Raw genomic sequence first — 23,925 nt, 5'->3', positions numbered from 1 at the left:
TAGTCCATGGAGGAACAAAAATTGTGTGTTCACCTGTGCTGTTTTTTGTGGCTGGAACTTTCTGATTTTGTCTTTTAGGTAGAAATATGAAGATACGTCTTTGGAAAGAAGTTTCAGAGTGCTATCTACATGCCACGGATCTGGAGTCGTTTGGGTCTGAATGCTAGCAGATCGGCATTTGTATTCAGCAGAAGACCGGAGCATATGCGTTCAGTGTTTTTTGCATTATGTCAGTTCCCAGTGTGGGAAATTCTCTGATGTGGAGTAACATTGCCCAGACTGACCTTTCCGGCCAATGTCACAATGAAACTGATTCCATAAAAGTTGCTCTGTTCAGAAAGTTCTTTCTTTCTTTCCTTCACGTTTGGCTTGAAGCAGAGTTGTGCTGCATAAACTTCAAGGACCACATGCTAACCTGCAGTGGTGTGGCTATGGGATGATGATTCTTCTCCTCTTATGAAAGCAGAGATTGTTGCTTTGTTTTTCTTAAAACGCAGGAATCTAGCATATCTATTAATTTCTGCATTTGGCATCCATTTGTGTGTGTGTTTTCCAGTGGTGATGCCCTCATGTATATACTAGTCCAGACTTTGGCCTAGACTGTTGGAAACCATGCCATGATAGCAACTACAACGTAAGTCTAGCCATGACGGAACCCCACAGGGTCCAGCTCACCTCTCTGTCTGGTCCACTGAGCACCACTTTACTGAAAAAGCCTCGCCGGGAGGACATCACAGGAACAGACCACCCCCCGGAATCTGAACCTGCGGCTGCAGCAGTTCGCATTGCCCTCACCCTTTTTGAGCCAGATCACAAGCGCTGTCCAGAGTTCTTTTATCCAGAGCTGCTGAAGAATACACGAGGGAAAGGGAAAAGCAGTTCCACAGGAGAAAAAGTATGTGGACATCTTATTGTTCCTGTTGCACATTCTTTAGCTGTGCATTTCAAAACCCCCACAACAAAGCTTTGAGATCTCTTGAGAATGGTGGATACTTGGCTTGACAGCAGTACATGTAAAAAAAATCTAGAGGTCTTAGTAGACCTCAAGCCTTAACATGGGTAAAGAGTGTGATGCAGCAGCAAAAAAAATTAATACAGTTCTAAGGTGCATCAACAGAAGTATAGTGTCCAGATCAAGGGAAGTAATAGTGCCAATTTCCACATAATAAAATCTAAAAGAAAGATATGAAAGATTAATATCAATAATGGCAACCCCCCTCCACCACAAACAATACCCCAGCCCAGTTCTGAGCACCACAGTTTAAGAAATATATTTACAAGCTGGAATGTATGTGGAGGAGGGCAACCAAGATGATCAGGGGTCTGGAAACAAAGCCTTATGAGGAACCGTTGAGGGAGTTAGGTATGTTTAGCCTGTAGAAGAGAAGACTGAGGGGTTATGGCGGCCATCTTCAAATGTCCTTCCTTGGAGGTTTTTTAAACAGGTTGGATGGGCATATCTTACTGGGAAGATATCAGAAAATCTATAAGATATTGATGGATTTAATTATTAAGCAAATCAAATAATCAAATGAGATGGGAATATAATTAATCAAATAAGATGGGAAGGAGAACTGGGATGACTTAGAGAAGCAAGGGAATAAGATTTGTAGTTAGGTGCATAGTTCTTCACTAAGTTTATCAAGTACAAAGGCACAATATAAGTCATTGTTGAGATGGTATTTGACACCTGCAAGACTCAGTAGGATATATTCAGTATATCAATTTAAATGCTGGAAACATACAGTGTGGAATGTACATTTGTTGCCTATGTGGTGGGCTGCCTGAGTGCAGCTATCACTGACATAATAGGGACTATATTGAGGCCTACTCCAATGCTGGTTTTATTCAGTGTAATTTAAGATGAGATGGGGAATAGATTGAAACTATTGTTTATGTATTCTGTTGATAGCAGACAATATACTATGGGCTAGAAAATGGAAGAATCAAGAAGCTCTCTTTGAGTGGGATTGGTTAATAACATGTCTGGTATTGGCAGACATTAGTTTAAAAGAGGGAAGGCAGTTTTGTAGAAGGTTGATTTCTCTGGAAGAATAAGCTTTTTACTTCAATTTTGAAACACAAAATATGGATATAGTAAGGCTTTGTCAAGGATGGCTGATGCTAATATTTGAGCTGGGACTAAAACTTGAATCTCTATGGTCTTCAGATACATTCTTGCTGCTAAACAACACTGAAAAGTTTGTCTACAATTATTATTTTTTGGGCACATACTTGACAAATTTCTTTCCCGTGTGGCTGCTGGGTGTGGTTTTTATTGTGTGTGATTGTGTGTTTTTAGTCTTTTAGACTGGAAGCCCAAGGGCAAGCTCTCCTGGTTTTGTCAATGCGATCTCCTACAAGCATGAACCAAGTCCCCACCTTTGCAACACACTGCGTCTACAAGCATGAATCTCCACTGAATATTCCAGACTCTCTCTTGGCCCTTAGATAAAAGAGGCATCTCTGTGAAACAGTGTGACAACTGACTCAATTCTGATGTTGTTCATCTCCATTTTTGCTTCCCCCCTACAGAAAAAAGACCTTGCCGATCCCTTCAATGATGAGGAAAAGGAGAGGCATAAAGCAGAGGCGCTTGCCAGGAAGCTTGAAGAGAAATATGTACGTTTCTTCATTGTGGCTATGTACCAGAATGAAGTCTTGGTTTTAGCTTTCTTCATAGAAATGTTGTCTTTAACACCAGGGTGATTCTTGTGTTTATATTCATGTTAGGAGTGTGTATGCAACTAAGAACTGCTATGGTAATTACTATGGGCTGGTGTCTGATAAAGTGATGTGTGCAGCACCAGTATTCAGGGAATATGAATATTTACATCTCTCCCTTCCTTCAAAAAGCTCATGGCTGTGTGCATGGTTCTCCCCTATCCGTTTTATCTTCACAACAATCCTACTGGGTAGGCTGAGATAAGGAATAATGACTAGTGGAAAGTTACCTAGTGATCTTCAGGCTGGTTTGTTTGGGCTGTGGGATATGGGAATTCAGGTCCAGGCTTCCACATCTGCCCCTGCCACCAGCAGGAGGTTCTGCAGGTGACAGATTTAGCAATGGAAGTGTATTTGATCCATTGGCCCAAAGAGCTTCTATGAATGGTTGCAATTGGGGGGGGGCAAGAGGAGGAAGAAGAGTTTGGATTTGATATCCCGCCTATCACTCCCTTTAAGGAGTCTCAAAGCGGCTAACATTCTCCTTTCCCTTCCTCCCCCACAACAAACACTCTGTGAGGTGAGTGGGGCTGAGAGACTTCAAAGAAGTGTGACTAGCCCAAGGTCACCCAGCGTGTGGAGGAGCGGAGACGCGAACCCGGTTCCCCAGATTACGAGACTACTGCTCTTAACTACTACACCATACTGGCTCAAATACACAATGGAAGTGTATTTAATCCATTGGACCAAAGAGCTTCTATGAATGGTTGCAATTGTGGGGGGGGACCAATGGCTAAAATGTTTTTATTTGGAATAAAGTTAAATTGATATTTTAATCTACACCCTGACAATACCTGATGGATGTTTATTTTTATATGTTTTATTACAAGTACTGTGTATGTGTGTTTTGAATTCTATTTCCCCTCTCTGATTATTTATATGGGGTTATTGGGTTGTTCTTGTTTTTATTTTGATTATGTATTTTGTGTTTTTATGTTGTGATTTTAGCCTGTGAACCCCCCTGAGACCTGTGGGCATAGGGCAGTATATAAATTTAAATAATAATAATAGCTTGCCTTCTTTGGGGCCATAAGGGGTAACCATCAGCCTTTCTTGTTTCAGGGTGGAAAGAAGCGCAGGAAAGATCGTGTCCAGGACCTGATAGATATGGGATATGGATACGATGAATCCGATTCTTTCATTGATAATTCTGAAGCAGTGAGTAGCAGTGGAGGGCTCTGGTTCCCAACAATAAAGCAGGTGATGAAGCTGTCTGCCCTAGCAGCAGTGGGTGCTCCAGGTAGGGTGAACATCCAGGCCACATCTGCACAGAGACCTGGTTTGGAGGCTGTGTTTCCAGGTTCCAGAGCTATGTTGTTTTTCCAGCCTGCACAGAGGCCCATAGCAGGCATTTGAGCCATTCCCTCAGTCATGTCCCTCTGCCACAAAGGCCAAAACTATTGCTTGTTACTGTCTAGAGCAGGCATAGGCAGATTTCAGGCTTGTTGAACCTTTTTTTAAAAAAACTAGAATTCTGACATCCACCAACTAGAGCTAAGACTTTGGGTTGTAGCCAGTGTTGGTCATACTCAGAGTAGACACATTAACATTAACGGACATGACTAAATTAGGTTTTTTAATTTCAATGGGTCTACTCTGCTTAGATGTCAGAATTAAGAAATAGACTTCTTTTGACCAGGAACTTGTTTTCAGTAGCAGAGCAGGTCATTCCTTACATCAGGCATGGCCAAACTTGGCCCTCCAGCTGTTTTGGGACTACAACTCCCATCATCTCTAGCTAACAGGACCAGTGGTCAGGGATGATGGGAATTGTAGTGCCAAAACAGCTGGAGAGCCAAGTTTGGCCATGCCTGCCTTACATGCACATATTCACATCTGGTTTTCCTTCAGACTTTCTTGATTTCAGTGACCTAATTGGGAGACGGATTGGTAGAGCATAATCTTTGCATGCAGAATGTCCCAACTTCAGTTCCCCTTCCATCTCCAGGTAGGGCTGGTAGTGTTCTCTTGTCTGACAGTAAGAGCTGTTTGACAGTGGAACAGTCTCCCTGAAATGTGGGTGTGGACTCTCCTTCCTTGGAGGTTTTTAAGCAGAGTTTAGACAGCCATCTGTCAGGGTTGCCTTAGCTGAGATTCCTGCATTGCTGGGGGTTGAACTAGATGACCTTTGGGGTATCTTCCAGCTGATTCTGTGAAAGCCTGGAGAAGCGCTACCAGTCAGTGTAGATGATACTGACCTCGATGGGCCAGTGAAATGACTTGGTGTAAGGCAGCATCTTATCTTCCTGTGATTTCTAGGTCATCTTCAGGTTCATTCTCCTGCATGTGCCTTTTACTCTGTAGACTCTTTGGGTCTTAAATATTGCAATTGCTTGGGGAAATAAATTAAACAATTCACATTATTAAACAGTTGCCATTTGGAACCTCTCCCCAACCTACTGCAAATTGCCCAATGATTGGTAGATCTTCCCATCCTTGTTCTAGAGGACCCTAGGACCTGGGTGCATGCTTAGAGCTTTTTTCCCTTTCTTTTCTTCCTAGAAGACTGGATTTTAGCATACATGCATGAAGGGGGGGGAAAGGGTTTGGGAGTGGGAGCTGTTGCACCCAAAACAAAACAGGGAAAATCAGGGCACAAAGCTAGGCATTATAGTCAGGGCAGTTAATAAAGATGAGAGAAGAGAAGTAAAGCTGTTGCCAAAATGTATTTCTGTACAAAATGATGCAGCTGTAAGAATCTGGTGTTTTTGCATGTCCAAAGTGACTTCAAGGCCAATTCACTGGAAAAGTGAGCATGGTTTCATTGGGGTTCTTTCACACGTACACCCATCGGTTCTACAAGAATGCTGACTGATCTCTCCTCTTTGCCCCCAGTACGATGAGCTCGTTCCAGCATCTCTAACAACCAAGTATGGAGGCTTTTACATCAACTCTGGAACTCTACAGTTCCGGCAGGCTTCGGAGTCGGAGGATGACTTTATCAAAGAGAAAAAGAAGAAATCACCTAAGGTCTGGGAATAAGACACTCTGGGTGCTTTCTTTTTTAAATAGAGCCTTCAATAAAGTGTGGTTTTTGTTGGCTGACAAAATGTGACTGCAGACGAAGGGGTCAGTGGGTGGATGTAATATTTTGTTACCTGAAAGAAGCTCAAAGGCTGAAATTATGTGTGTACTTACTTACCCCAAGCAAAGCAGAAAATATAAAAATAGTAGTTCAGCATAGAGGACATAAAGACCTTCAGTGCACTTTTGACAAGTCAGGAAGTAGATGGTTTATAATTTACTCTGCTTGCAGTTCATACTGTAAGCAGCACAGAGTGATCCCTTTAATGCAAGGTTATAGTGACTGAGGTCACCTCATAGCTAGTAGGCTTTCCCTCCCTTTAAAAAGAAATGAAAGTGCTACCTGTGGTTTATAGTTCATGGGTAGGAGGAAATCAATGGACTTACATTAGTCACGTCCATTAATTTGTTCAGAGTGTTTCTCTGGGTCCCATCTGCAATGTACATTTAAAGCAATATACCACTTTAAATAGTCATGGCTTCCCCCAAAGTATCATGGGAATTGTTGTTTGTTAAGGGTGCTGAGAGAGCTACAGTTCCCAGAGTGGTTTAACAATCAATCCCTCTTTTCAGAGAACTTCGGGAATTAAAGCTCTGGAATGGGAATAGTGTTCTCCAAATCACTTTCAGCACCCTTAACAGTTCATAGGATGTCTTGTAAGAAGCCATGGCTGTTTAAAGTCGTAGTGCTTTAAATGTATAGTGCAGATGGGGCCTTAGTTGGATCCAACTCACTAATTTCATTCTGTGGGTGACTTCATTGAATCTGGTAGCTGAAAGAGAGGAGGAATCTTCTCTTGGCCTTTGCATGACTCCAAGCTGTTGTTCTAGTATTAGGGGCTGCCTGAGAAAGTATTTTGCAGCCCTCTTTGGGCTTGGAGATGATCCTTAACAACCTTATATCTTCCTTGCCCTTGGAGATGCTTCATCTTTTCCTTTTACCATCATGGAGAGTTAATCACTTGTTAGCAAGCATGTTCATGAATGACTACATGCCTGAGCGGCACCTTTCTCTCTTTTCATAAAGGTGCTGCTCAGGCATGTAAATCCATCCATGAACACTCTTGCTAACAAGTGATTAAATCACTTAGTGTCTTCTTAGTACTACGTAATGACAATTGTTAAAATTATTTAATCCCCAGAAACGAAAATTAAAAGAAGGAGGTGAGAAGATGAAGAAAAAGAAGAAAGATGATTCTTATGAGAAAGAAAAGAAATCAAAAAAATCTAAGTTTCCCAAAACTGGGTAAGTCAGCTATTTGTATCAAAGTGCTTTTTTTAATAGACGGGTATCATCTTTCTCCTAGATGGAACTTCTTTTGTGGATTTAAAAAAGGGAAACTCTAGAAAAACAATTTTAAGCCTTGGAGTGTGATATCTAAATTAGGCTCAAATCCTTCTTTTTGCCACCAATTTTCCAGATTTGTGTTAATCAAATCTCTGTCATAAACAAACCAGGAAGGTTGTGAGGGTGAACAAGATAAGGATTATGAATTATTTTGCATGATGCAGAAATAAATGCTATAGATGATTTTAAAAATGAGTTGGCAAGAATTTATTTTGATACAGAGCTTGTTCAGATGACCCAGCAGCGAAAAGGGGTCAAATGGTCATAATTTCCTTTGTGATAGAACAGTAAAATGAAGAATGATTCTAGAAGAAACGACTCTTAAGTTATTGACTTCCACAAATACGCGTACGTTCACGCAAATAACTTTATTTCACCTGTCCTCTAAAATAGCACAAAAAAATCTTCCTCTTACCAGTTTGCAGTTAGGACAGAATGTGTCACCTTATATAAGCTGCACTGCCTCAAGCATTGCTGAAGGTTGGAGAGTTTATATGATTTACTCACAGGCTGAAAGTCTGTCTGCATTTCCCTGCAAGTTCCATGGAACATAGTGTGACATCTGAAATAACACGTTTAGGATTCTACCATAACAATCAAATTAAAGTTCAGTGCTTGGGCACTGTTAGGTTGTAGGTGCACAAATGACTGGACACCTTACTTCCCTCATATGTACCATGTTTCCTTTATAGTTTCACAGCCCTGAATGCAAGCAAGGAGAAGAAGAAGAAGAAATACTCTGGAGCCCCGAGTTACAAGGAAATGCTGAAGAAGTTTCAAAAGGAAAAGGAAGCTCAGAAGAAGCGAGACGACGAGCCAAAGCTTATTGTCCCTTCTCTGGCTGAAACTCCAACACCACGGGAAGTGGAAAGCCTGCCCGATCCGCTCCTCTCTTTCTTTGGCCACAGCAGTGACAATGAGCTCCTTCAAGCTGCCTCAGCCATGGACTCACTGACTGATCTTGATCTAGAACAGCTGTTCAATGAATCTCCAGAAGAAAGCCCTTTCCATGACATGGAAGATGGGAGTGACCCCCTTGGGATGGGTCTAGAGCAGGACATCAAGCAGCCTCTCTCCCTCCCTGAAGGACTTCCAGGATCACTGGAGAAGCGCATTGAGGAACTGACACAGGTAACAGCAGATCATACCAGATGTGGCAAGTGATGTCTCTTGCAGGGTAGACAATAGGTACAGTTTTTCATGCTAGGAAGCAGCCTTAGGCAGAGTCAAGAACGCTGGTCTATCTAGCCCAGTCTTGTCTTCACTTCCTGGCAGTGGCTTTGCAGAGTTTTAGGCAGGGGTTTTTCTTTCCTTTACTTGGGGGTGCCAGGGATGGAAACTGACCTTTTGCATGCAAAGCATGTGATCTCCCCTATGGTTGCTGCTTGCTTCAATGTTTTGAAGTGGTTCTTTATGGAAAGTCAGTTTGAAATACGGTGCGCACAGGACAGAAGGCCGTCAGATTCTTGCTGTGGTCAGATGTGAGGTGGCATTATTCAGAGAAGTTGGATTGTTAATGAGTGGCAACAGCCAAGCTGGCAGTCCTAGAACCCAACTGAGCTGGGTGCTTAGGCTGTTGTGAGGTGTGTGTTCACATAGTGCCGTTCTGAGTTACTTATTGCATAGGTTTGTGGAGTGAGTGGTTGTACTGCTACACCTGTGGACTCTGGAGTACAGTTTGAGGTTTAGGTGGAGAGAATCTTTGTATTATGGTTACAATCTATAGCAGAGCTACCTCTGTTCTAGATTAATTATGCGTGTCTGAAAAGGTTAATGCACCTGATTCCAGTAATGGGATGTGGAATGATTTCCATAACTTTTTTTTTCCTTAGAAAAAATCCTTAAAATGCATATTTGCATTAAAAATACCTTAAGACCCAACTGTACCCAAAAACGCAATAATGAATGGATACATTGTCAATCTAATTGTGCAGTTTCAAAGTTATAATTAACTTTTTTCATATTGACTAAGAAGCATATAGTAAAAGATTCTCATGACTTACCCATTATATTGATTTGTGACTGGGAGGTTGTTCGGGGTGTGCATAAAATTAGAACCAAAAATATGCATATTCCAAGCAATTTAGCACATGGGAAAATTTTCTAGAAAAATTGCATCCTTTCCCATTTTTCCTCCAAGAATGCAAAGGGCTTTTTGAGAAAAGGCACTTTTTGAAATTATATTCCTCGTTGAACCACAACCTGTTGCCTGAAAGGATGTTTGAGTCTGGAGAATCACATTACAATAAAATCTAGATAATCAATTAAATGCAGATGTTAAAACACAAATGGCAAAAAGGCAACCCAAGCAGAAAGATTCCATGCTGCTTCTGAAGATGTCCAGACTTTGGGGAACCTTCCAGAGCAGATTGGGGCTCAGGGGGTAGAGATTAGGAGAAGGGGAAGCTCCATTGCATTTGCTGGCATGATGTTGAATCTCTCCCTCGGATTTTGGCCGTGTTGTGGAAATGAATCTTGGCTTCCAGAACTGCAGGGGGAAAGTTGCAATGGAGGAATCAATTCTGACTCATTTCAATGATAATATTGCTGCAGCTTTCTACAGCTTTGGGCATTAACCTAGTTAGGAGGAATTGAAGCACCTTTCCTATGAGGAAATGCTATGGGGCTGTGACTTCTGTAGAGTATACTGACTTCCTCCCCCCCCTTTCCCCCCTTTCCCTTACACCCTACCCCCCGCCCCCGGGTTGGCCCTTTTCCTGCATCTCTGGTTATTAACTATTCTGTGTTGGTCTTTTTGTGAACTCCAGGCTGCCAGGGTGGCTGAAGGAGAAGGCAAACATAAGTTCTTCAACCAAGAAACGAATAGCATATTGTTGGAGTAAGTCACATTTCCCAAATGTACCATCCGAACCCCGTGAGCTCAGAGAATGAAAGTGAGAGAATGGTGTTTGCATAAGGCAGATATAGGCAGAAGGTACTAGTAATTCTATGGGTGATTTCCAGTAGATTAGGAAGGGTTACTGTCTTCCAGCCATCAGCAATAGCAGCAACAATACGACTTCTTTGCTGCTGAAATCTGGCTGCCAAAATGAAAAACCTTTGGGGCATAACCAGGAATGGTCATGGCAAGGGCCAGGGGTGTTTTGCCTCATCTAGGGCACATCTAATGGGGGCCAATTTGTGCCAATTCAAGGTGCTGGGTCTTAAGCTTCCAAAGCTCTGCTTGACCTCAAATACTTGAGAGAACTATATCTACCATAGGTTTCGCTCCACATGTTCGGTCCTAATAGTGCAAGAGACTACTATATAAAAATGAGTGGCAACAGCCAAGGAAATCTTCCCATAGTCCTTGGAAACTCTTGTTCAGATTAGCTTTTGACTTCTACATAATATGTCTTTTAGACTTTGCCATTAGTGTTTGCCACTAATTCCCCCCCCCCCGTTAATATAATTTTTACATGTCAGCTATCATTCATACAACGAAACTTCACATCTTATACAATCTTTTTTGACTTCCATCAGCCCCTCTGATGGTCTTCCGTTCTTATCACTTATTCTGCATTTCTTAAATTCCTATTGCCTTTAATTATCTTAACTAACAGTCCCCCTCATTACCTTTTTTTTTTCAATATTCAAATAGTCCACCTTACAAAACTTCTTGCAAACAAACAAGTGTAATATGATCATCACAATTACTCTCCAAATAGTCCGTAAATTTATGTCAGTCTTCTGTGAATCTCTGGTCCTGCAGATTTCGAATTCTTCCTGTTAATTTATCTAATTCTGCATAGTCCATCAGTTTCATCCTCCATTCTTCTTTTGTCGGTAATTCTTCTTGTTTCCAATTTTGTGCCAATAATATTCTGATTCCCGCCCCCCTTGTTATTCTTGTTTCATTTGTTTTTAACCTTTAACTTTTTTTATTTAGATTTTAAATTGAAGCTTCTTTAAAGGGCCTTTGCAGTATTTTACTTTACCATGTTTTGCTTGGGCTCCCTTACTCTGCTGTCAAAGGGAGGGATTTGGATCAGAGCTAAATAGTTTTGCCTTTTTCTGCCCTCAGTATAGAGCTGCAAACTCGGGAGTTGAACAGCCAGGTCCGCTCAGGGGTGTATGCTCACCTGGCCTCCTTCCTGCCTTGCAACAAAGACACCCTGCTCAAACGTGCCCGCCGGCTTTACGCCTATGAACAGGTGAGTGGTCACGTAAATGCAGTGCTACTAGTCAGTGTAAGCTAATTCCCTCCTGAGGCCCACATGCCCGTGGCGGATGGGTTCAGAGGCAAAAGTGGGTGGACCAATAAATGTTTTAACTTTGCACACTAAGGCAGTTTTGTCTCACACATCAATTGTCAACCCAAACAAGCTAGAAGCATAATCAGAGCTCAAGGACATCCCCATCAGGTAAAAACAAGGAGGGTGTGTGGCCTAGGGAGAGTCCCAAGAGACAGATGGGTTGTATTTGGCACCCAGGCCCCTGGTGTAAGTGATAGAGGTGTCAACCATAGAAATAAATGCCCCATGTCATAAACTGGAATTGTGAACATCTCTTTTTGGGCTCAGTGGCTGCTCATGGAGAAGGGAATGTGTGTTTCTGAATTTCAGTGCCATCGTCATTTCTAATAAGGGATAAAAAGTTTCCACATGAGGGCTGGCCTAGATTTCCCTTTCTTTAACCTTGCAAAAAAAAAAAACAAATTCTTGGTGATGAAAAGGGAATTTTATTTATTAAAAGCTTTTTTATACATCTTTTCCAAATAGCCCAAAGTAATTCCTAACACATGAAAGAATAGAGTCAAACAAAACATGCTATAAATTTCACAAAATCAAAGATTTACAGGTTAAAACAGGAGATGACCCAGGCCAGCCAAATGCCCATCAGAAGAGAAGGGCCTTGCCACTCCACTGGAAATGTGATGAAGTAGCTTTCCAATCTTCTTTAGACCGTAGGTTCTATAATTTTGAAGCCATGTCTGAAAATATTTGACTCCTAGCTCTTGCTGTCTGAAAAAGCTCTAAATATTATTATTATTATTCATTTCATTTCTATACCGCTTTATATTTTTAAGGGAAAAAATTTCCAAGCAGTTTACATTAAAATGTCAAATAAAAGAATCCAGAAGAAAACATTATAGAAGAAAGCCAAATATAAAGTATAACATTCAAAGCAACATAATTAACAAGAAGTTAAATATGAAAGATGGATGGTAAGCAAACTACATCTGAAGTCTAGACGTCTTTTAGCGGTTAGGCTTAAATGAGTAGGTAAGGGGTGTGCAAAAGGAGTGCTTTCCTCTCAAAACCAATCTTACTGCCTATATGGGCTTTGTTTTTCTGCAGGGAGGGCGGATGAAGGACCCACTTCAGAAACTCAAGGAAGCCATTGGAAGGGCAATGCCAGAGCAGATGGCCAAATACCAGGAAGAATGCCAAGCGCACACCCAGGCCAAGTTTGCGAAGTGCGTTTTCAACTTGTTTTTTGTTTTAGTCTCTGCTTTCCACTCTGTGTACACCCAAAGCTTATACTAGTGGGGAGGGGGGCATATTTTAGAAGTGGATCCAGTTACCATTCTGCACTTCAGTGTCCCTCTTCTCTTCTCCTCTCAGGATGTTAGAAGAGGAAAAGGACAAGGACCAGAGAGAACGGGTTTGTTCAGATGACGAGGAAGATGACGATAAAGGAGGAAAGCGGATCATGGGACCTCGGAAGAAGTTTCAGTGGATTGATGAAATCAGGTTGGCAAAGTCAGAGGGGACAAGACTGGGTTTTAGAGCCTTGTTCCCTGGCTTCAGGAAAAATACACCTGTATTTGCCTTTCTGGGCATTACAGCTTTATTTGTTGCCGAGTTGGTTCGAAGGTACGGGGGCTGCAGTTCTCACCTAGGTCATGGTGTGTTTTGAATTTAAGACCCAGCGTGGGGTATCTGGTATGAAGATGTCACCTGGCTTCAGCATTTTGGCCTTGGCGTTCATCTTGAATTTGAAGCCCAAGATTGCTGCTAGATTTAGGACAGATCTGTTGTCTGGTTCATAGTGGTGTATACACTATAGTCCAAATACAAGGGCTGAACTTAAAAAGGCTGTGCTTAAAATAACCTTCCCAAACTGAATCAATTGAGGGCAGTCTACACGTGGGGTTGGGGGACGGGGGCAAAGAGTATGGTCTGGGTAACCTAGGTAAACTTCCTCCTCTAGGGATTTGCTCTGTCAGGCGGTGAAAATCAAGCTGGACGGGTATGACCGTGAAAAGAACAAGGCTCAGTCAATGGAGGATTATGTGAAGACTTTCCTGGATGCAGAAGTCAAGCCACTTTGGCCAAAGGGCTGGATGCAGTCCAGGTGAGAGGGAACAAGGCTGACTAATCACTTTGTGCTGTAATTTAGACATAGCAGAGGCACCCCCAACATCCGAAAGGTACTCTAGGCCCCATCTCTGACCCTATTGGCTCTGTTCCACAACATCCTGAGGGACACAGGTTCCTCAGCCCTGCTTTCAATGTAGAGAAGGCAAGCCCACAATAATGGTCACTTTGAATGTCAGGAAATGGCAGTTCAACCATTTTATTGATACCTGTAGTTAGGGCTGTGCAATAAATTGCCATACCCTTGAATACCGGTATTGAAATAACATTGTGATAGTGTTTCAACAAGGCAATATACCCATGAACGAAAGGTTGAAACTTGACAGCTTATGAGGAGGTAGCCCAGCCGAACAGATACTTTACATATACTTTGCAGGCTTTGTTTGCTCTCTCCCCTCCTATAAGCCCTCACACAAACTCGGAAACTCTTTCAGATTCACTGGTATGTTTCTTGCTACTTTCCTCAGTGAGAAGGTAGTCACATCTCTCCTTGCTTTGTTGTCCCTCCCCTCTCTGAGAAATAAGGATAGAAGCCCTTAGCTGCAGCCAGTTTTAATCCCTAGCAAGCACACAAACCAACTCTTTCAGCAGAACTTCCTGCTCTCAAAACTCTGAGCTCAGCTAATTATGCAGAGCCAGCTAACAATCCAGGAGCAACTCCCCTGGCTAGGCTATCAAAGATCCAGGGGGAAAGTAAACAGGGAATGTAAACAAAGAACTGGAGAGCACTTCTTCCTTTCTTTCTTCCCTCCCACTCACCCACCCTCACTGGTGGAAAAAAGGGGAGGAAGTGTGTCTATTTCCCCCCCTAAATAGCTTTCCTCTATATTAAAAAGGAAGGTTTGTTTGTTTGTTTGTTTGTTTGTTTGTTTGTTTGTTTAAAGGAGACCATGTCTTTGCTTGCTTGCATGCCCTCCCTCCCTCCCTTTGATACAAAGGGAGAGATTGATGGGGTGAGGGCTTTTGCAGGGGGTGGGAGGCTTCTCTGTCAGGGGGAAATGGAGGGGAGAAGATTTAACTGGTTGCCTTCTGCTGAAATGGGAGGTTGGCTATTGTGTGAGAATGGTGCGGAGGGTGTTTGTTGGTAAGCAGTGCAAGCAAATGTGTGTCTACTCACAAGCAAGCCCTACTAAATTCAATGGGGCTTACTCCCAGGAAAGTAGAAGTTTAGCTGAACTCAGTAGGGCTTATGCATGCATAGATTCCACTTAGACCCCTGAGTGGGGAAGCAGATGCAACTTTACTAGTAAATCACTTGAACTATTTTTAATTTAGTTGAAAATATAGTATATGGAAGTCATTTATATTAAATCTACTACTTCCTTACATTGTAAACCACCATGGGGAGGCGCAGCAAGGCTCCCCACCACTGTGGGGAGGTGCGGCAAAGCTCTCTGCCGCCCCAGGGAAGCACAGCACATCATCCTCTGTGATGAGGCCCTCCACCACTGTGGGGATTCCTGGTCAGGCCATCTGCCTGCAGATAGGTGCAGTGAGGACCTCCTCCATCGTGGGGATTCCCAGTGAAGCCCTTGTCTTCCATGGGGAGGTGCAGCGGGGCCATTCTCCCCCGCGGGGCAGTCCTCAGCCGCCATGAATATATATCATGATATATTGAGATATCATGATGTCTATTTGGTGATCTAATATGATATTGAAAACCAGATATCACCCAGCCCTACCTGTAGTGTGAGTGTCAGTGGCATGACTGCGAGTAGAGCTTCTCCTGCCACAGTGGGCCAGGCAGCTGCATATGATGAAAGGAGACCTGCAAAAGAGGTTGCTTCAGATGTTTAACAGGCAAAGCAATTTTAGAAGTCTAAAGGGGTCTTCAGAAGGACAATATGCAGGGTTGCAACATGATTGCTGATGGCTCACTTGCTGCTCAAGTTGGTCGTTGTCATCTTTGATTTACATACATGGTTTCTAACCCACAGCAAGTGCTGTCTGCATGTTTTTGTGTAACTTTTCTTTACAACAGTGGGGTCTAGAAACTTCCTTTTAAAAACAGAAAGATTCTGTTCTCGGGATTCTGCTAGAGGCACTAGGATCTTAAGCTTGAAGGGCTCATTTCTGCTGCTTGGAGATTGATCCCCAATAGATCTGGCTCACCTTCCTCTCTCCTTTTTTCAGGACCCTCTTTAAAGAAAGCAGGCGAGTGCATGGTCACCTTACATCAATTCCGTGAGTATCTGTCCGTGCTTGCAGTACAGGAAATCTGCCCTGTGCTCCTGCTGTTTAGTCCTTGGTAACGTTTTGTCACTCAGATGGCAACTGTGCACGTGGATATCCTCCAGCATGGACAAACATGAACTTCTGCAGGGCCTTCTGCCTTATTGCTGTTTTTTATTTGTGGATCAGACATGAGAAATGGTGGAATAGCACTGCCAGCACATCTTCATTGGAATAGCAATGCTGGCAAAATCAGATAAAGTTTGAAGGAACAATCTGGGGTCAGTATGTGCTATACTGCACAGCAGCAGGCATCCTTGGCGAATGTACATGTGAAGCTGCCTTGTGCAGAGTCAGGTCACTGACCCACATGGCCTAGTACTGTTCCCTCTGACTGGCAGCAGCTTTCCCACTAATTCCCTGCCCCCCCCCAGCTATGTGAGATGCTTTTAACTGGAGATCCCACAACTTAAAGGTGGGACCTAGCACATGCCAACCAGGTCCTCTGCCACAGAACAACAGTTCATCTTTATATGTGTCTGCACCCCAAACACACACAGCACTCCCCAAGGTTGTTCACCATTTGAGCACATGTATCAGTTGTAACTGGTCCCCAGGGATTGTCGTAGGCACTAGAAGGCTTAAGGTTCTCTAGCTAGCCTCCCCTGGCAGGTTACATCATGCTGACCTGGAAGTAAGATAATCTCTTCTCTTACTTGTGTTTCCCTACAGAACAAAGAAGAAAGTCATGGCGCCTCCAAAGGTGAAAGGAAAGGTGAGCAGTTACACCTGGGCTCCTATTAGCATTCATCCCTGATTGCGTCTTCTTGGGACATATGAGAATATGGGGAAGATACAGTTGCTTCTTGTGTACATTGAAACAGCTCTCCAGGACCCACTCCTATGAGTTGTGCCCTGAGTTTACATGGTGCTTTTCTAGATTTGATTGTCAAAGCAATGTAAGCCCAGCTAGTTCCCTGCTATGATGGCATTGGAGTCTAACATTAGACTTAAGCATGTGTGTTTGGCAGGGGTAGAGGCAGACAACTAAGAAAAGTGAGGCCAAGGTCCAAGTGAACAAGATGAGTGTAAGCCAATGTAGTTAAAGGATGCTTAGGTACTGGCTTTGAGGGTTTTGAGCCAAAAACGTCATGGAAAAGAGGTGTAGCAAATTGGTATCCTTTCTGGATTAATTGCCTTCAAGTAGGCTTTGTCCTGATATAAGAACTGAAGTAGTCTCTACAGCATTCAGCACTACAGCTGGAGGAAGTATCATGTTCTAGGAAAATGCATGTCTAGCAGCATCCAAAGCTCTCTCCAGATGTTCATATTCCTGCATTGCTTTTAATTTTGCTGTTGAAATTATACAACTCCGGAATGTATGGTATAAAGAACTCTTTAACATAAAAGCAACCCCATTTTAATCTTCTCTTCCTGGTACCAATTGTGCCTTTGCACAGCAAATGTAATCCATTTTATCTAGAGCCTTTGGCCAAGTAATACTCCTTCAATTTAAAATGACTAAGAAAAAAAATAGCTGGGCAAATAGCATTAAGCCTACAACCTGTCTAATCTCCCTTTCTGTCTTCCAGGAGCCGTCCTGTAAGCCAGATAAGAAGTTGCCCCTTCCTGTGCCCTTGATCCACTCAAGCAGCGGAGTTACGCTTTCTCCAGAGTCGCAGGGAGTTGCAGTTGGCCTCAGCCCTCAGACCAGGGAACTCTTGGCCATGAGTTCAACCCCAACTCCCAGCAGCACAGCTGCTCCTCCCACTTTCAGCATGGACGACTCTCTGGATGAAGACTTGATCCACAATGCTGCCTCATCTTTGGAAGCTGTCTCCAAGGAACTGGCTGTTCTTAACAGCCGGACGGGGGGAAGCCCTGACTTCACCCTCCCCGCCACCCCAAAGGTGCCTTTGGAGAAACCCCCCGTTCAGACCATATTGGAAGAGAAGAGGAGCTTCTCCAAGCCAAGCCCCTCACCTGCCCCATCTCCAGCCGGCAGCTCTCTGCAGTCACCGCTCAACTTCCTGGCTGAACAGGCCTTGGCACTGGGCCAGTCTCCTTCGGACAAAAAGACTGAGAGCTCCAGCTACAGAGAACTCTCCTGCCAGGCTACCCCTGCAAAGACTCCGGATGCCCACCAGTCTAAGCCGAAGCATCACAGCCTGCCACGCACCGTTCATGGGCCCCAGACCTCGACCCCAGTCCAAACGCCCCAGGTAAAGGTGTTCCCCTTGGGCTCGCAGCAGCAGAAAAACTTTTCCACATCCCCTCCCTTTGTCAAGCTGCAGGGTCCCAAGATCATCTCCCCTTTGCCCCAGCGGCCTCCTCTCCATCAGCAGGTCAAGACCCCCACCAAATCGCCCGGTTTCCATTCTTCTTCTTCCTCCTCCTCCTCCTCCTCTTCGACCATTTCCCCAGGGTCTGGCAGCGCCCACAAGACCCCCAATTCCTCTTCTCTGACCCTGAGCTACACGGGGAAGCACCCCAGCACCCCTGGTTCCTTGGGGCAGTCGTTCAAGTCGCCTTTTGTCGCCTTGTCGCGTCACATGGCAGCTTCTTCCAGCGGCTCCACGTCCAGCATATCCACAAACCAAATCTCCTCCTCCTCCTCCACGGGGAACCTGCTCCCAGGCACATCGCTACCTTCTCCTGGGCAGGCTCCCAGTCGCTTGTCGCCAAGTTCCATGGTGAAGAAGGCCCTGGTCTCCCAGAAGCTGACCTTGGTTGCTCCACCGGGGGGTCCGAACGTCAGTTCAAGTGGAGGGACGCAAGGAGTGGCCAAGTTGCTGACCTCTTCTTTGAAGCCCGCTGTAGTTAGCAGCACTGCAACCTCAACGCCTGTGCCGGTAAGTGGTCCCTCCCAGAGGCCTGATGTCAGCTGACTAAGTTCCTTTTTCTTTTGCCCTGTGAACTTCCCTGTCTACCTTGATTTGGCTGCTGCTGCTACTCTTTAACTCACTGTTACCAACTCATGCCAGCAAGAGCCAGTGTGGCGCAGTGGTGCAATGTGGTGCAACCTGGGAGATAAGGATTCAAATCCCCACTTGGCTACCAAGATCACTGGGTGACTTTGGGCCAGTCGCTTACCTGTCAGTCTCAGCCTGACCTACCTCATTGATTGGTGGCTAGGATAAAATAAAGGCAGAAGAACCATGTGTGCTGTCTTCAGCTCCTTGGGAGGAAAGGTGAGATGTAAATATAGCCAATAAATAAATGTCCTCTTTCATTCAGGAGACGTGTTGCAAGGCTGTCCACCCCCTCAAAATCTGGAAAGTGATTGCTAGAGCTTTGTGCCTGGCACAGTTCTGAGGGACCTGCACCAGGTGGCATTGGGTGGGAGAAAACAGCTTCTCTTAGCTATCGGCAGTAATTTCTGGAGGCAAGGGAACTTTCTTTCCTGGAAAGATTGAAACCCATCAATTGAATTCTGAGGTTGTGCATGAGCCTCTGTGTCACATGCTTTCATGACGGATGACAGTGCACCGTTTCTCTGCTCTTCTGATGGTTGCTTTCTTTCTCCTTCCCAGAAAGGAGCCAGCGGAGCAGTCCTGCTTACCAGTTCATCTTCCTTGAATGTCCTGTCTCCTGCTTACAAGCCCAGCAACCCGAAGCTGCCAGCACCAGCCCTGAGTTCCACCCCGCTAGGAATTATCTCTCCAATCCATTCCTTCCCTCTTCATGTGATTTCCTTCAGCTCTGAATCATCCCCCAAGTCAGGGGTGTCGAAGGACGCCATTGTCACGGGACCGGCCCCGGGGACTTTCCATCATGGCCTTGGCCACAGTAAGTGTTTGAGAGGGAAATAGGGGCCCGCACTCCAGGGAAACAGCCGTTGTGAGCCCTGGAGGGCTTAATTTGGCCCTCAGGCCAGAGTTTCCACACCCATGCGTTTAATGGTCTGGGCCTACCAGGGTATGGGAAGGCCCACTTGCTTCCATGTGAAGCTGCCCGATCCTTGAGGTCTTCCTCAATGGCTCAGCTCAGGGTGCCTCTTAGGATGGGGTAGCCTACCAGGAAGAGGTAGCCTTTCCTTTGGTGGTGGAACTGCCTCCTATTCCTCATCAGCTATTGCCTGTGCCTGCATTTAGGTGTCAGGTAAAACAGGCTTGTCTGTTCAGTCACTCAGTAGCTTTGAATGTACTGGATCAACATAATCTGCTGGTTTTTTATTTGCTAGATGTCTATGCCTTTGTTGTATTATAGTGCAGTTTTGGAGCTCGTGTTGTGAGCCGACTTGGAAGCTACAGTTGTGCCGTGGAGTGTAAATAATTTTAAAGAAAAATGTGGGAAATGGGAAAGCAGCAGGAATGGCTTGCCCTGGGCAAGAGTAGAGGTCCGACTGCCCCTGTAACCTATTCCATGATGGCTTGGTATGTGTGAATGGAGCCCTTGCCATCACAAATCTATATTTTATATCCCTCACATTGCCCTGGATCAGTTGCTTTTCAGTAGAGTCAGTTCATGCATTGGGCTGCCAGTAATGCACAGGGATTATTAACCCACTCTTGGTTTGCAGGGGCTCCTCTGAATGTCAAGCTCCACAACCAGCACTGGTTGGACAAGCCAGGCTTCTTTCCTCTTTTCCCCAACAAGTCTCAGCTCGAACTGAATTGTGCTTTGTAGCCCATCAGTTGAACTAGTTCCACCTGATTGTTGGCTGCAGAACTTGACAGACATTGGGGAGGGAGGGGCAGCTCTTCTTCATTAGAATCCACCAGCAGACATCTTCTTCTTTGCTTGTTTCTGTCTTCAACATACATTTGTTTCTCCTTTATTCCATCCTCCTCCTCCTTTTTCTCTCCTTTCTTTCTCTTTCTCTCCTCTTCCCCATTTTCTAGGTCTTTTGGCTGGCTTGCCCTCCAGCCTGCGCCAGGCAGCGCCCCTCCCACTCTCAGTGCTGCCTGCCCATTTAGCACACAGCCTGCCAGGTAACTCCTCTGCTGCTGCTGCTGCTGCTGCTGCTGCTGTTGTTGTTTGTCTTCTGCACTTGTGACTCACCCCGCAGGTGCCCTCCTGCTTTGCAGCAAGAGAGCCACCACCCTTGCCATTGTCTCCAGGTTCACAACTCCTGTGGTTTAGGAAACCTCTGTAAAGCCCAGGATGCTCTAATGCCATCCATTTCTTTTATTTTGTAAGGAACATATTTTATTCCAATTTCAAACAATTTTATTTCAGGAGAAAGATATGAAAATATTTATTGAAGCTGTGCTGGAACACAGGAAGCTTAAATAACCCTTCCCCTTAAATATTAGAAAGCTGTCTTAAACAGAATCAGATCATTGGTCTGTCTAGCTCAGTATTGTCTGCACTGAGTGGCCATGGCTCTCCCAGGTTTCAGGCAGGGTTCTCCCCCCACCCCTGCCTGAAGATGCCAGGATTGAACCCGAGGTCTTCTGCATGCAAGGTAGATGCTCTGCCATCAAACTACATACAGCTGCTTTCTCAGAAAAGCCCCAGGTTACAATTTTACTCCCCCCCTCCCAAGGCCTTTCTTTCTGTGAAACACACACATGTGGATTAACTGTTGCCCACAAGGCACAAATACAGGGCTGGGCTGGCTTTTAACATGGGTGGCTACCCCATAGCTTGTCTGCTGTACGTGGCCCCCAAGATATTTTCAGTGGCCCATGGAGAACTCGCAACATTTGACACTTTTCAAGGTGGGGGACTTAGTTTCCGCAGGTCTTGCAATCTTGCCTCAATGAGAGTTTTAAATGTTTTCAAAGGATTTCCTTTAAGTGTTCCTCAAACGTCCACCTTGTTTTTGAGCTGCAAACGTCTGTGTTCACTGGGCTTCTTGAACCCTCATCAATCCTAATGTCTTTATTTCCGGTAACACTGATGCTTTAACTGCCAAAGGGGAGCTGGTCTTGACTGATCAGTCCCAAGAGCTGTTGAAAGCCTTGCAGCATTAAGTGGGACGAAGCATCACAGCTGCACTTTAACCCAGCGGTAAATTGAGTGGTGAGCACTAAATGAGCTAGCGGGGAGCAGAAACAGGAAAGAAAGAGGGGGAGTTCTTCATGACGGGGAAAGGGAGTAATTAATGTGGAGGTCAATAAAGTAACTTAGGGAGTGGGAGCATAAATTGTTTCATTTGAGAATGATTTCTAAGGAAATGAATGGAGAGGAAGCAAGAAGGTTGGTGTAGGAAGTTCTTCAAGTAGGCGGTAATGTTTTTAGTTGGAAGACAAGGAATTACATTTGTGGGTAGGGAGAGGAAGAAGGAAGCATTAATTCCATTAATAATAGTTCCTTACATGCTGGTTGTGGCCTCCACCTTACGTATCACTGATATATTTCTTTTTTAAAGAAAGAAAGAAAGAAAGAAAGAAAGAAAGAAAGAAAGAAATACAAATAAGGTTTCTCTTTTTCTGCCATTCCCATTTTGGCATGTATCCCTTGGAGAATTGGCTGTGGCTCAGTGCAGCCCTCTGCTCGGAAAAGGTTCAGCAACCTGTTTTCTAAATCCTTGAAACAAGACATGGATGCTCCTGGCTGCACTAGGTGTTTAGAGGAACTATATGGCAGTTGGCAGCCTCTTGTTAAACTTTCAACATAGAAGTCACTTGGGGATGTGTTTTTTTCCCATTTAGGAGGTCGTTTCTGTAGGTTGCCCAATCTCTCTGAAAGTACAGAACATGGTGCCATGGCAACTTGGTTGCTTCCCCTGCACCCCTCCCTGCTAATTAATTTATTGCTTGTTTTTATTGCAAAGTTTTTGCTAATAACTTGTGGTGATGTTGCTGCTGCTGCTACTTCTGTTTGTTGCGGAGGGGGGTTGTGCTGCTGTGTTGTGTATCCTAAACGTAATTTTAAATTGCGATGTTTTAATTGATTTGGATCTTGTGGAGAACATAGAAAGCTGCCTTCGTTCACAGTCAGACCATTGATCTACACTGGCGGGCAGAGGCTCTTCAAAGTTTCAGGAGAAGTTGGTGATTGAGGCTGGAACTTTCTGCATGCAAAGCAGATGCCCTGCTAATGAGCTCCAACCCTTCATTCACTGCCTTGGGTATCTGACATACTCAGAGTGTAAAAATAGCATTTACATTGCTTAGGAACACTTCACTGCATAGTAACAATACTTCAGATAACAGCACAGAGTGCAGTTATTATTAGCTTTTCTTCAAAAGCTCAAAACACTCGGGGTGGCTGAATTTCAGCGAATCCTTAGCCAGGCCTTGAGGAACTTCCTCAAGTAGCGGGGTTGCTACTTTGTTGTTTTTTACTCGGAGTAAAAATATTCCTCTCTTGGAAGACCCACATTCAGGAACCCTTTCCCAAAGAAAATCCACCTCATTGCTTTCCAGTGGCCAGGGGAATAGCATGTATTGGTGCAGGAGCTTTTGAGGTCTCCTGGATGCGATTGGATGGGTAGATAGCTGAAGCTTTGTAAGCTGACCTTGAGGAAACATTCTTTGGAATATGTTCCAGAGCCGGGGTAGGTGAACTGTGGCCCCCTAGATGTTCCAGGACCCTAACTCCCACCATCCCTGACTATGAGCCTTGCTGGCTGGGGTTGATGAAAATTTGAGTCCAGCAATCTCCATCCCTCCTCCAGAGGATGGGTTTTGCTGTCTTGCTTGAGGTCTACAGGCTGAACTTTGCAAGTGTGCATCACACAGAGTGCTGTGCCAAATAGCAACCTGCAAAGGAGCTGCCACAGGGAGAACTCTCTCTTTTTGCCTCCGCTGCTGTGCTTTTGTCTTAGTCTACACCTATAGTGCAACATGGTCATAGAATGGACTGTTTAGTGCTTGGCACATTTAAATTTTATTTTTTAAAGCATTTATTGAAGAGGGGTTGTAGCCTCCCTGTTGTGTGAAAGGGTTTGCTTTTACTTAGCACAGTATGCCATTCATTCACCTGTATAAGGAGTACAGTGCATTGTACCATCCTGGAACTCTACAGATTTTGTCACCACATTTTGCTGCATGTTTAAGACAAATCATCCATAACTCATCAGTACTTGATTACACCAGTGATGCACTATTGTGAACCAGGCTTACTCACCAACCATACGTGATATCAAGAAGAGTCTTGGGTGTGTTTTTGCCTGCCCACAAGACCAAGGATGAGAGAGAACTTAGCTAGGGGAACCTAAACCTTTGTTGTGCACATTCATTAGAGCATGGGAACATGGGTACCATGTTTTCCTTCTTCCCTCCTATCCGTCTTCCTCTTCTTTGGTCCCTGCCAAATGCTTGAGAAAGCCTTACTGTCCCATGATGCAGTACAAAGGACAGCAAGGCCCAAGCTGTAATCATTTGAGGATCCAATTCTGTTTACAGAACTTCAGTTTTTCAGTCACAGGTTTTTTTCAGA

At 44.4% G+C, this 23,925-nt stretch overlaps 1 protein-coding gene across 3 annotated transcripts in view; it reads left to right on the top strand.

The window, feature by feature from the left end:
* UBN1 (ubinuclein 1) overlaps positions 1-23,925 on the top strand; it is a 29,955-nt gene that overhangs the window by 3,163 nt on the left and 2,867 nt on the right. For 2 of the 3 annotated variants that reach the window (XM_081839577.1, XM_081839578.1), the window contains exons 2-17: positions 79-895; positions 2,536-2,622; positions 3,787-3,882; positions 5,560-5,694; positions 6,891-6,994; positions 7,789-8,227; positions 9,865-9,935; positions 11,121-11,250; positions 12,397-12,515; positions 12,664-12,792; positions 13,253-13,396; positions 15,553-15,603; positions 16,324-16,366; positions 17,184-18,443; positions 19,125-19,380; positions 20,436-20,525. In XM_081839577.1, the coding sequence (XP_081695703.1) occupies positions 647-895; positions 2,536-2,622; positions 3,787-3,882; positions 5,560-5,694; positions 6,891-6,994; positions 7,789-8,227; positions 9,865-9,935; positions 11,121-11,250; positions 12,397-12,515; positions 12,664-12,792; positions 13,253-13,396; positions 15,553-15,603; positions 16,324-16,366; positions 17,184-18,443; positions 19,125-19,380; positions 20,436-20,525 (3,403 nt within the window). In that variant the 5' untranslated portion in view covers positions 79-646. The remainder of the gene's footprint in view (positions 1-78; positions 896-2,535; positions 2,623-3,786; positions 3,883-5,559; positions 5,695-6,890; positions 6,995-7,788; positions 8,228-9,864; positions 9,936-11,120; positions 11,251-12,396; positions 12,516-12,663; positions 12,793-13,252; positions 13,397-15,552; positions 15,604-16,323; positions 16,367-17,183; positions 18,444-19,124; positions 19,381-20,435; positions 20,526-23,925) is intronic. The other variant, XM_081839579.1, reaches the window with a different exon arrangement.

This window comes from Podarcis erhardii, assembly GCF_964252035.2.
Source record: "Podarcis erhardii genome assembly, chromosome: 14".
NCBI lineage: Eukaryota > Metazoa > Chordata > Lepidosauria > Squamata > Lacertidae > Podarcis > Podarcis erhardii.
Note: the sequence above shows the minus strand (reverse complement) of the source record. Positions and strands in the feature narration are given on the sequence as shown.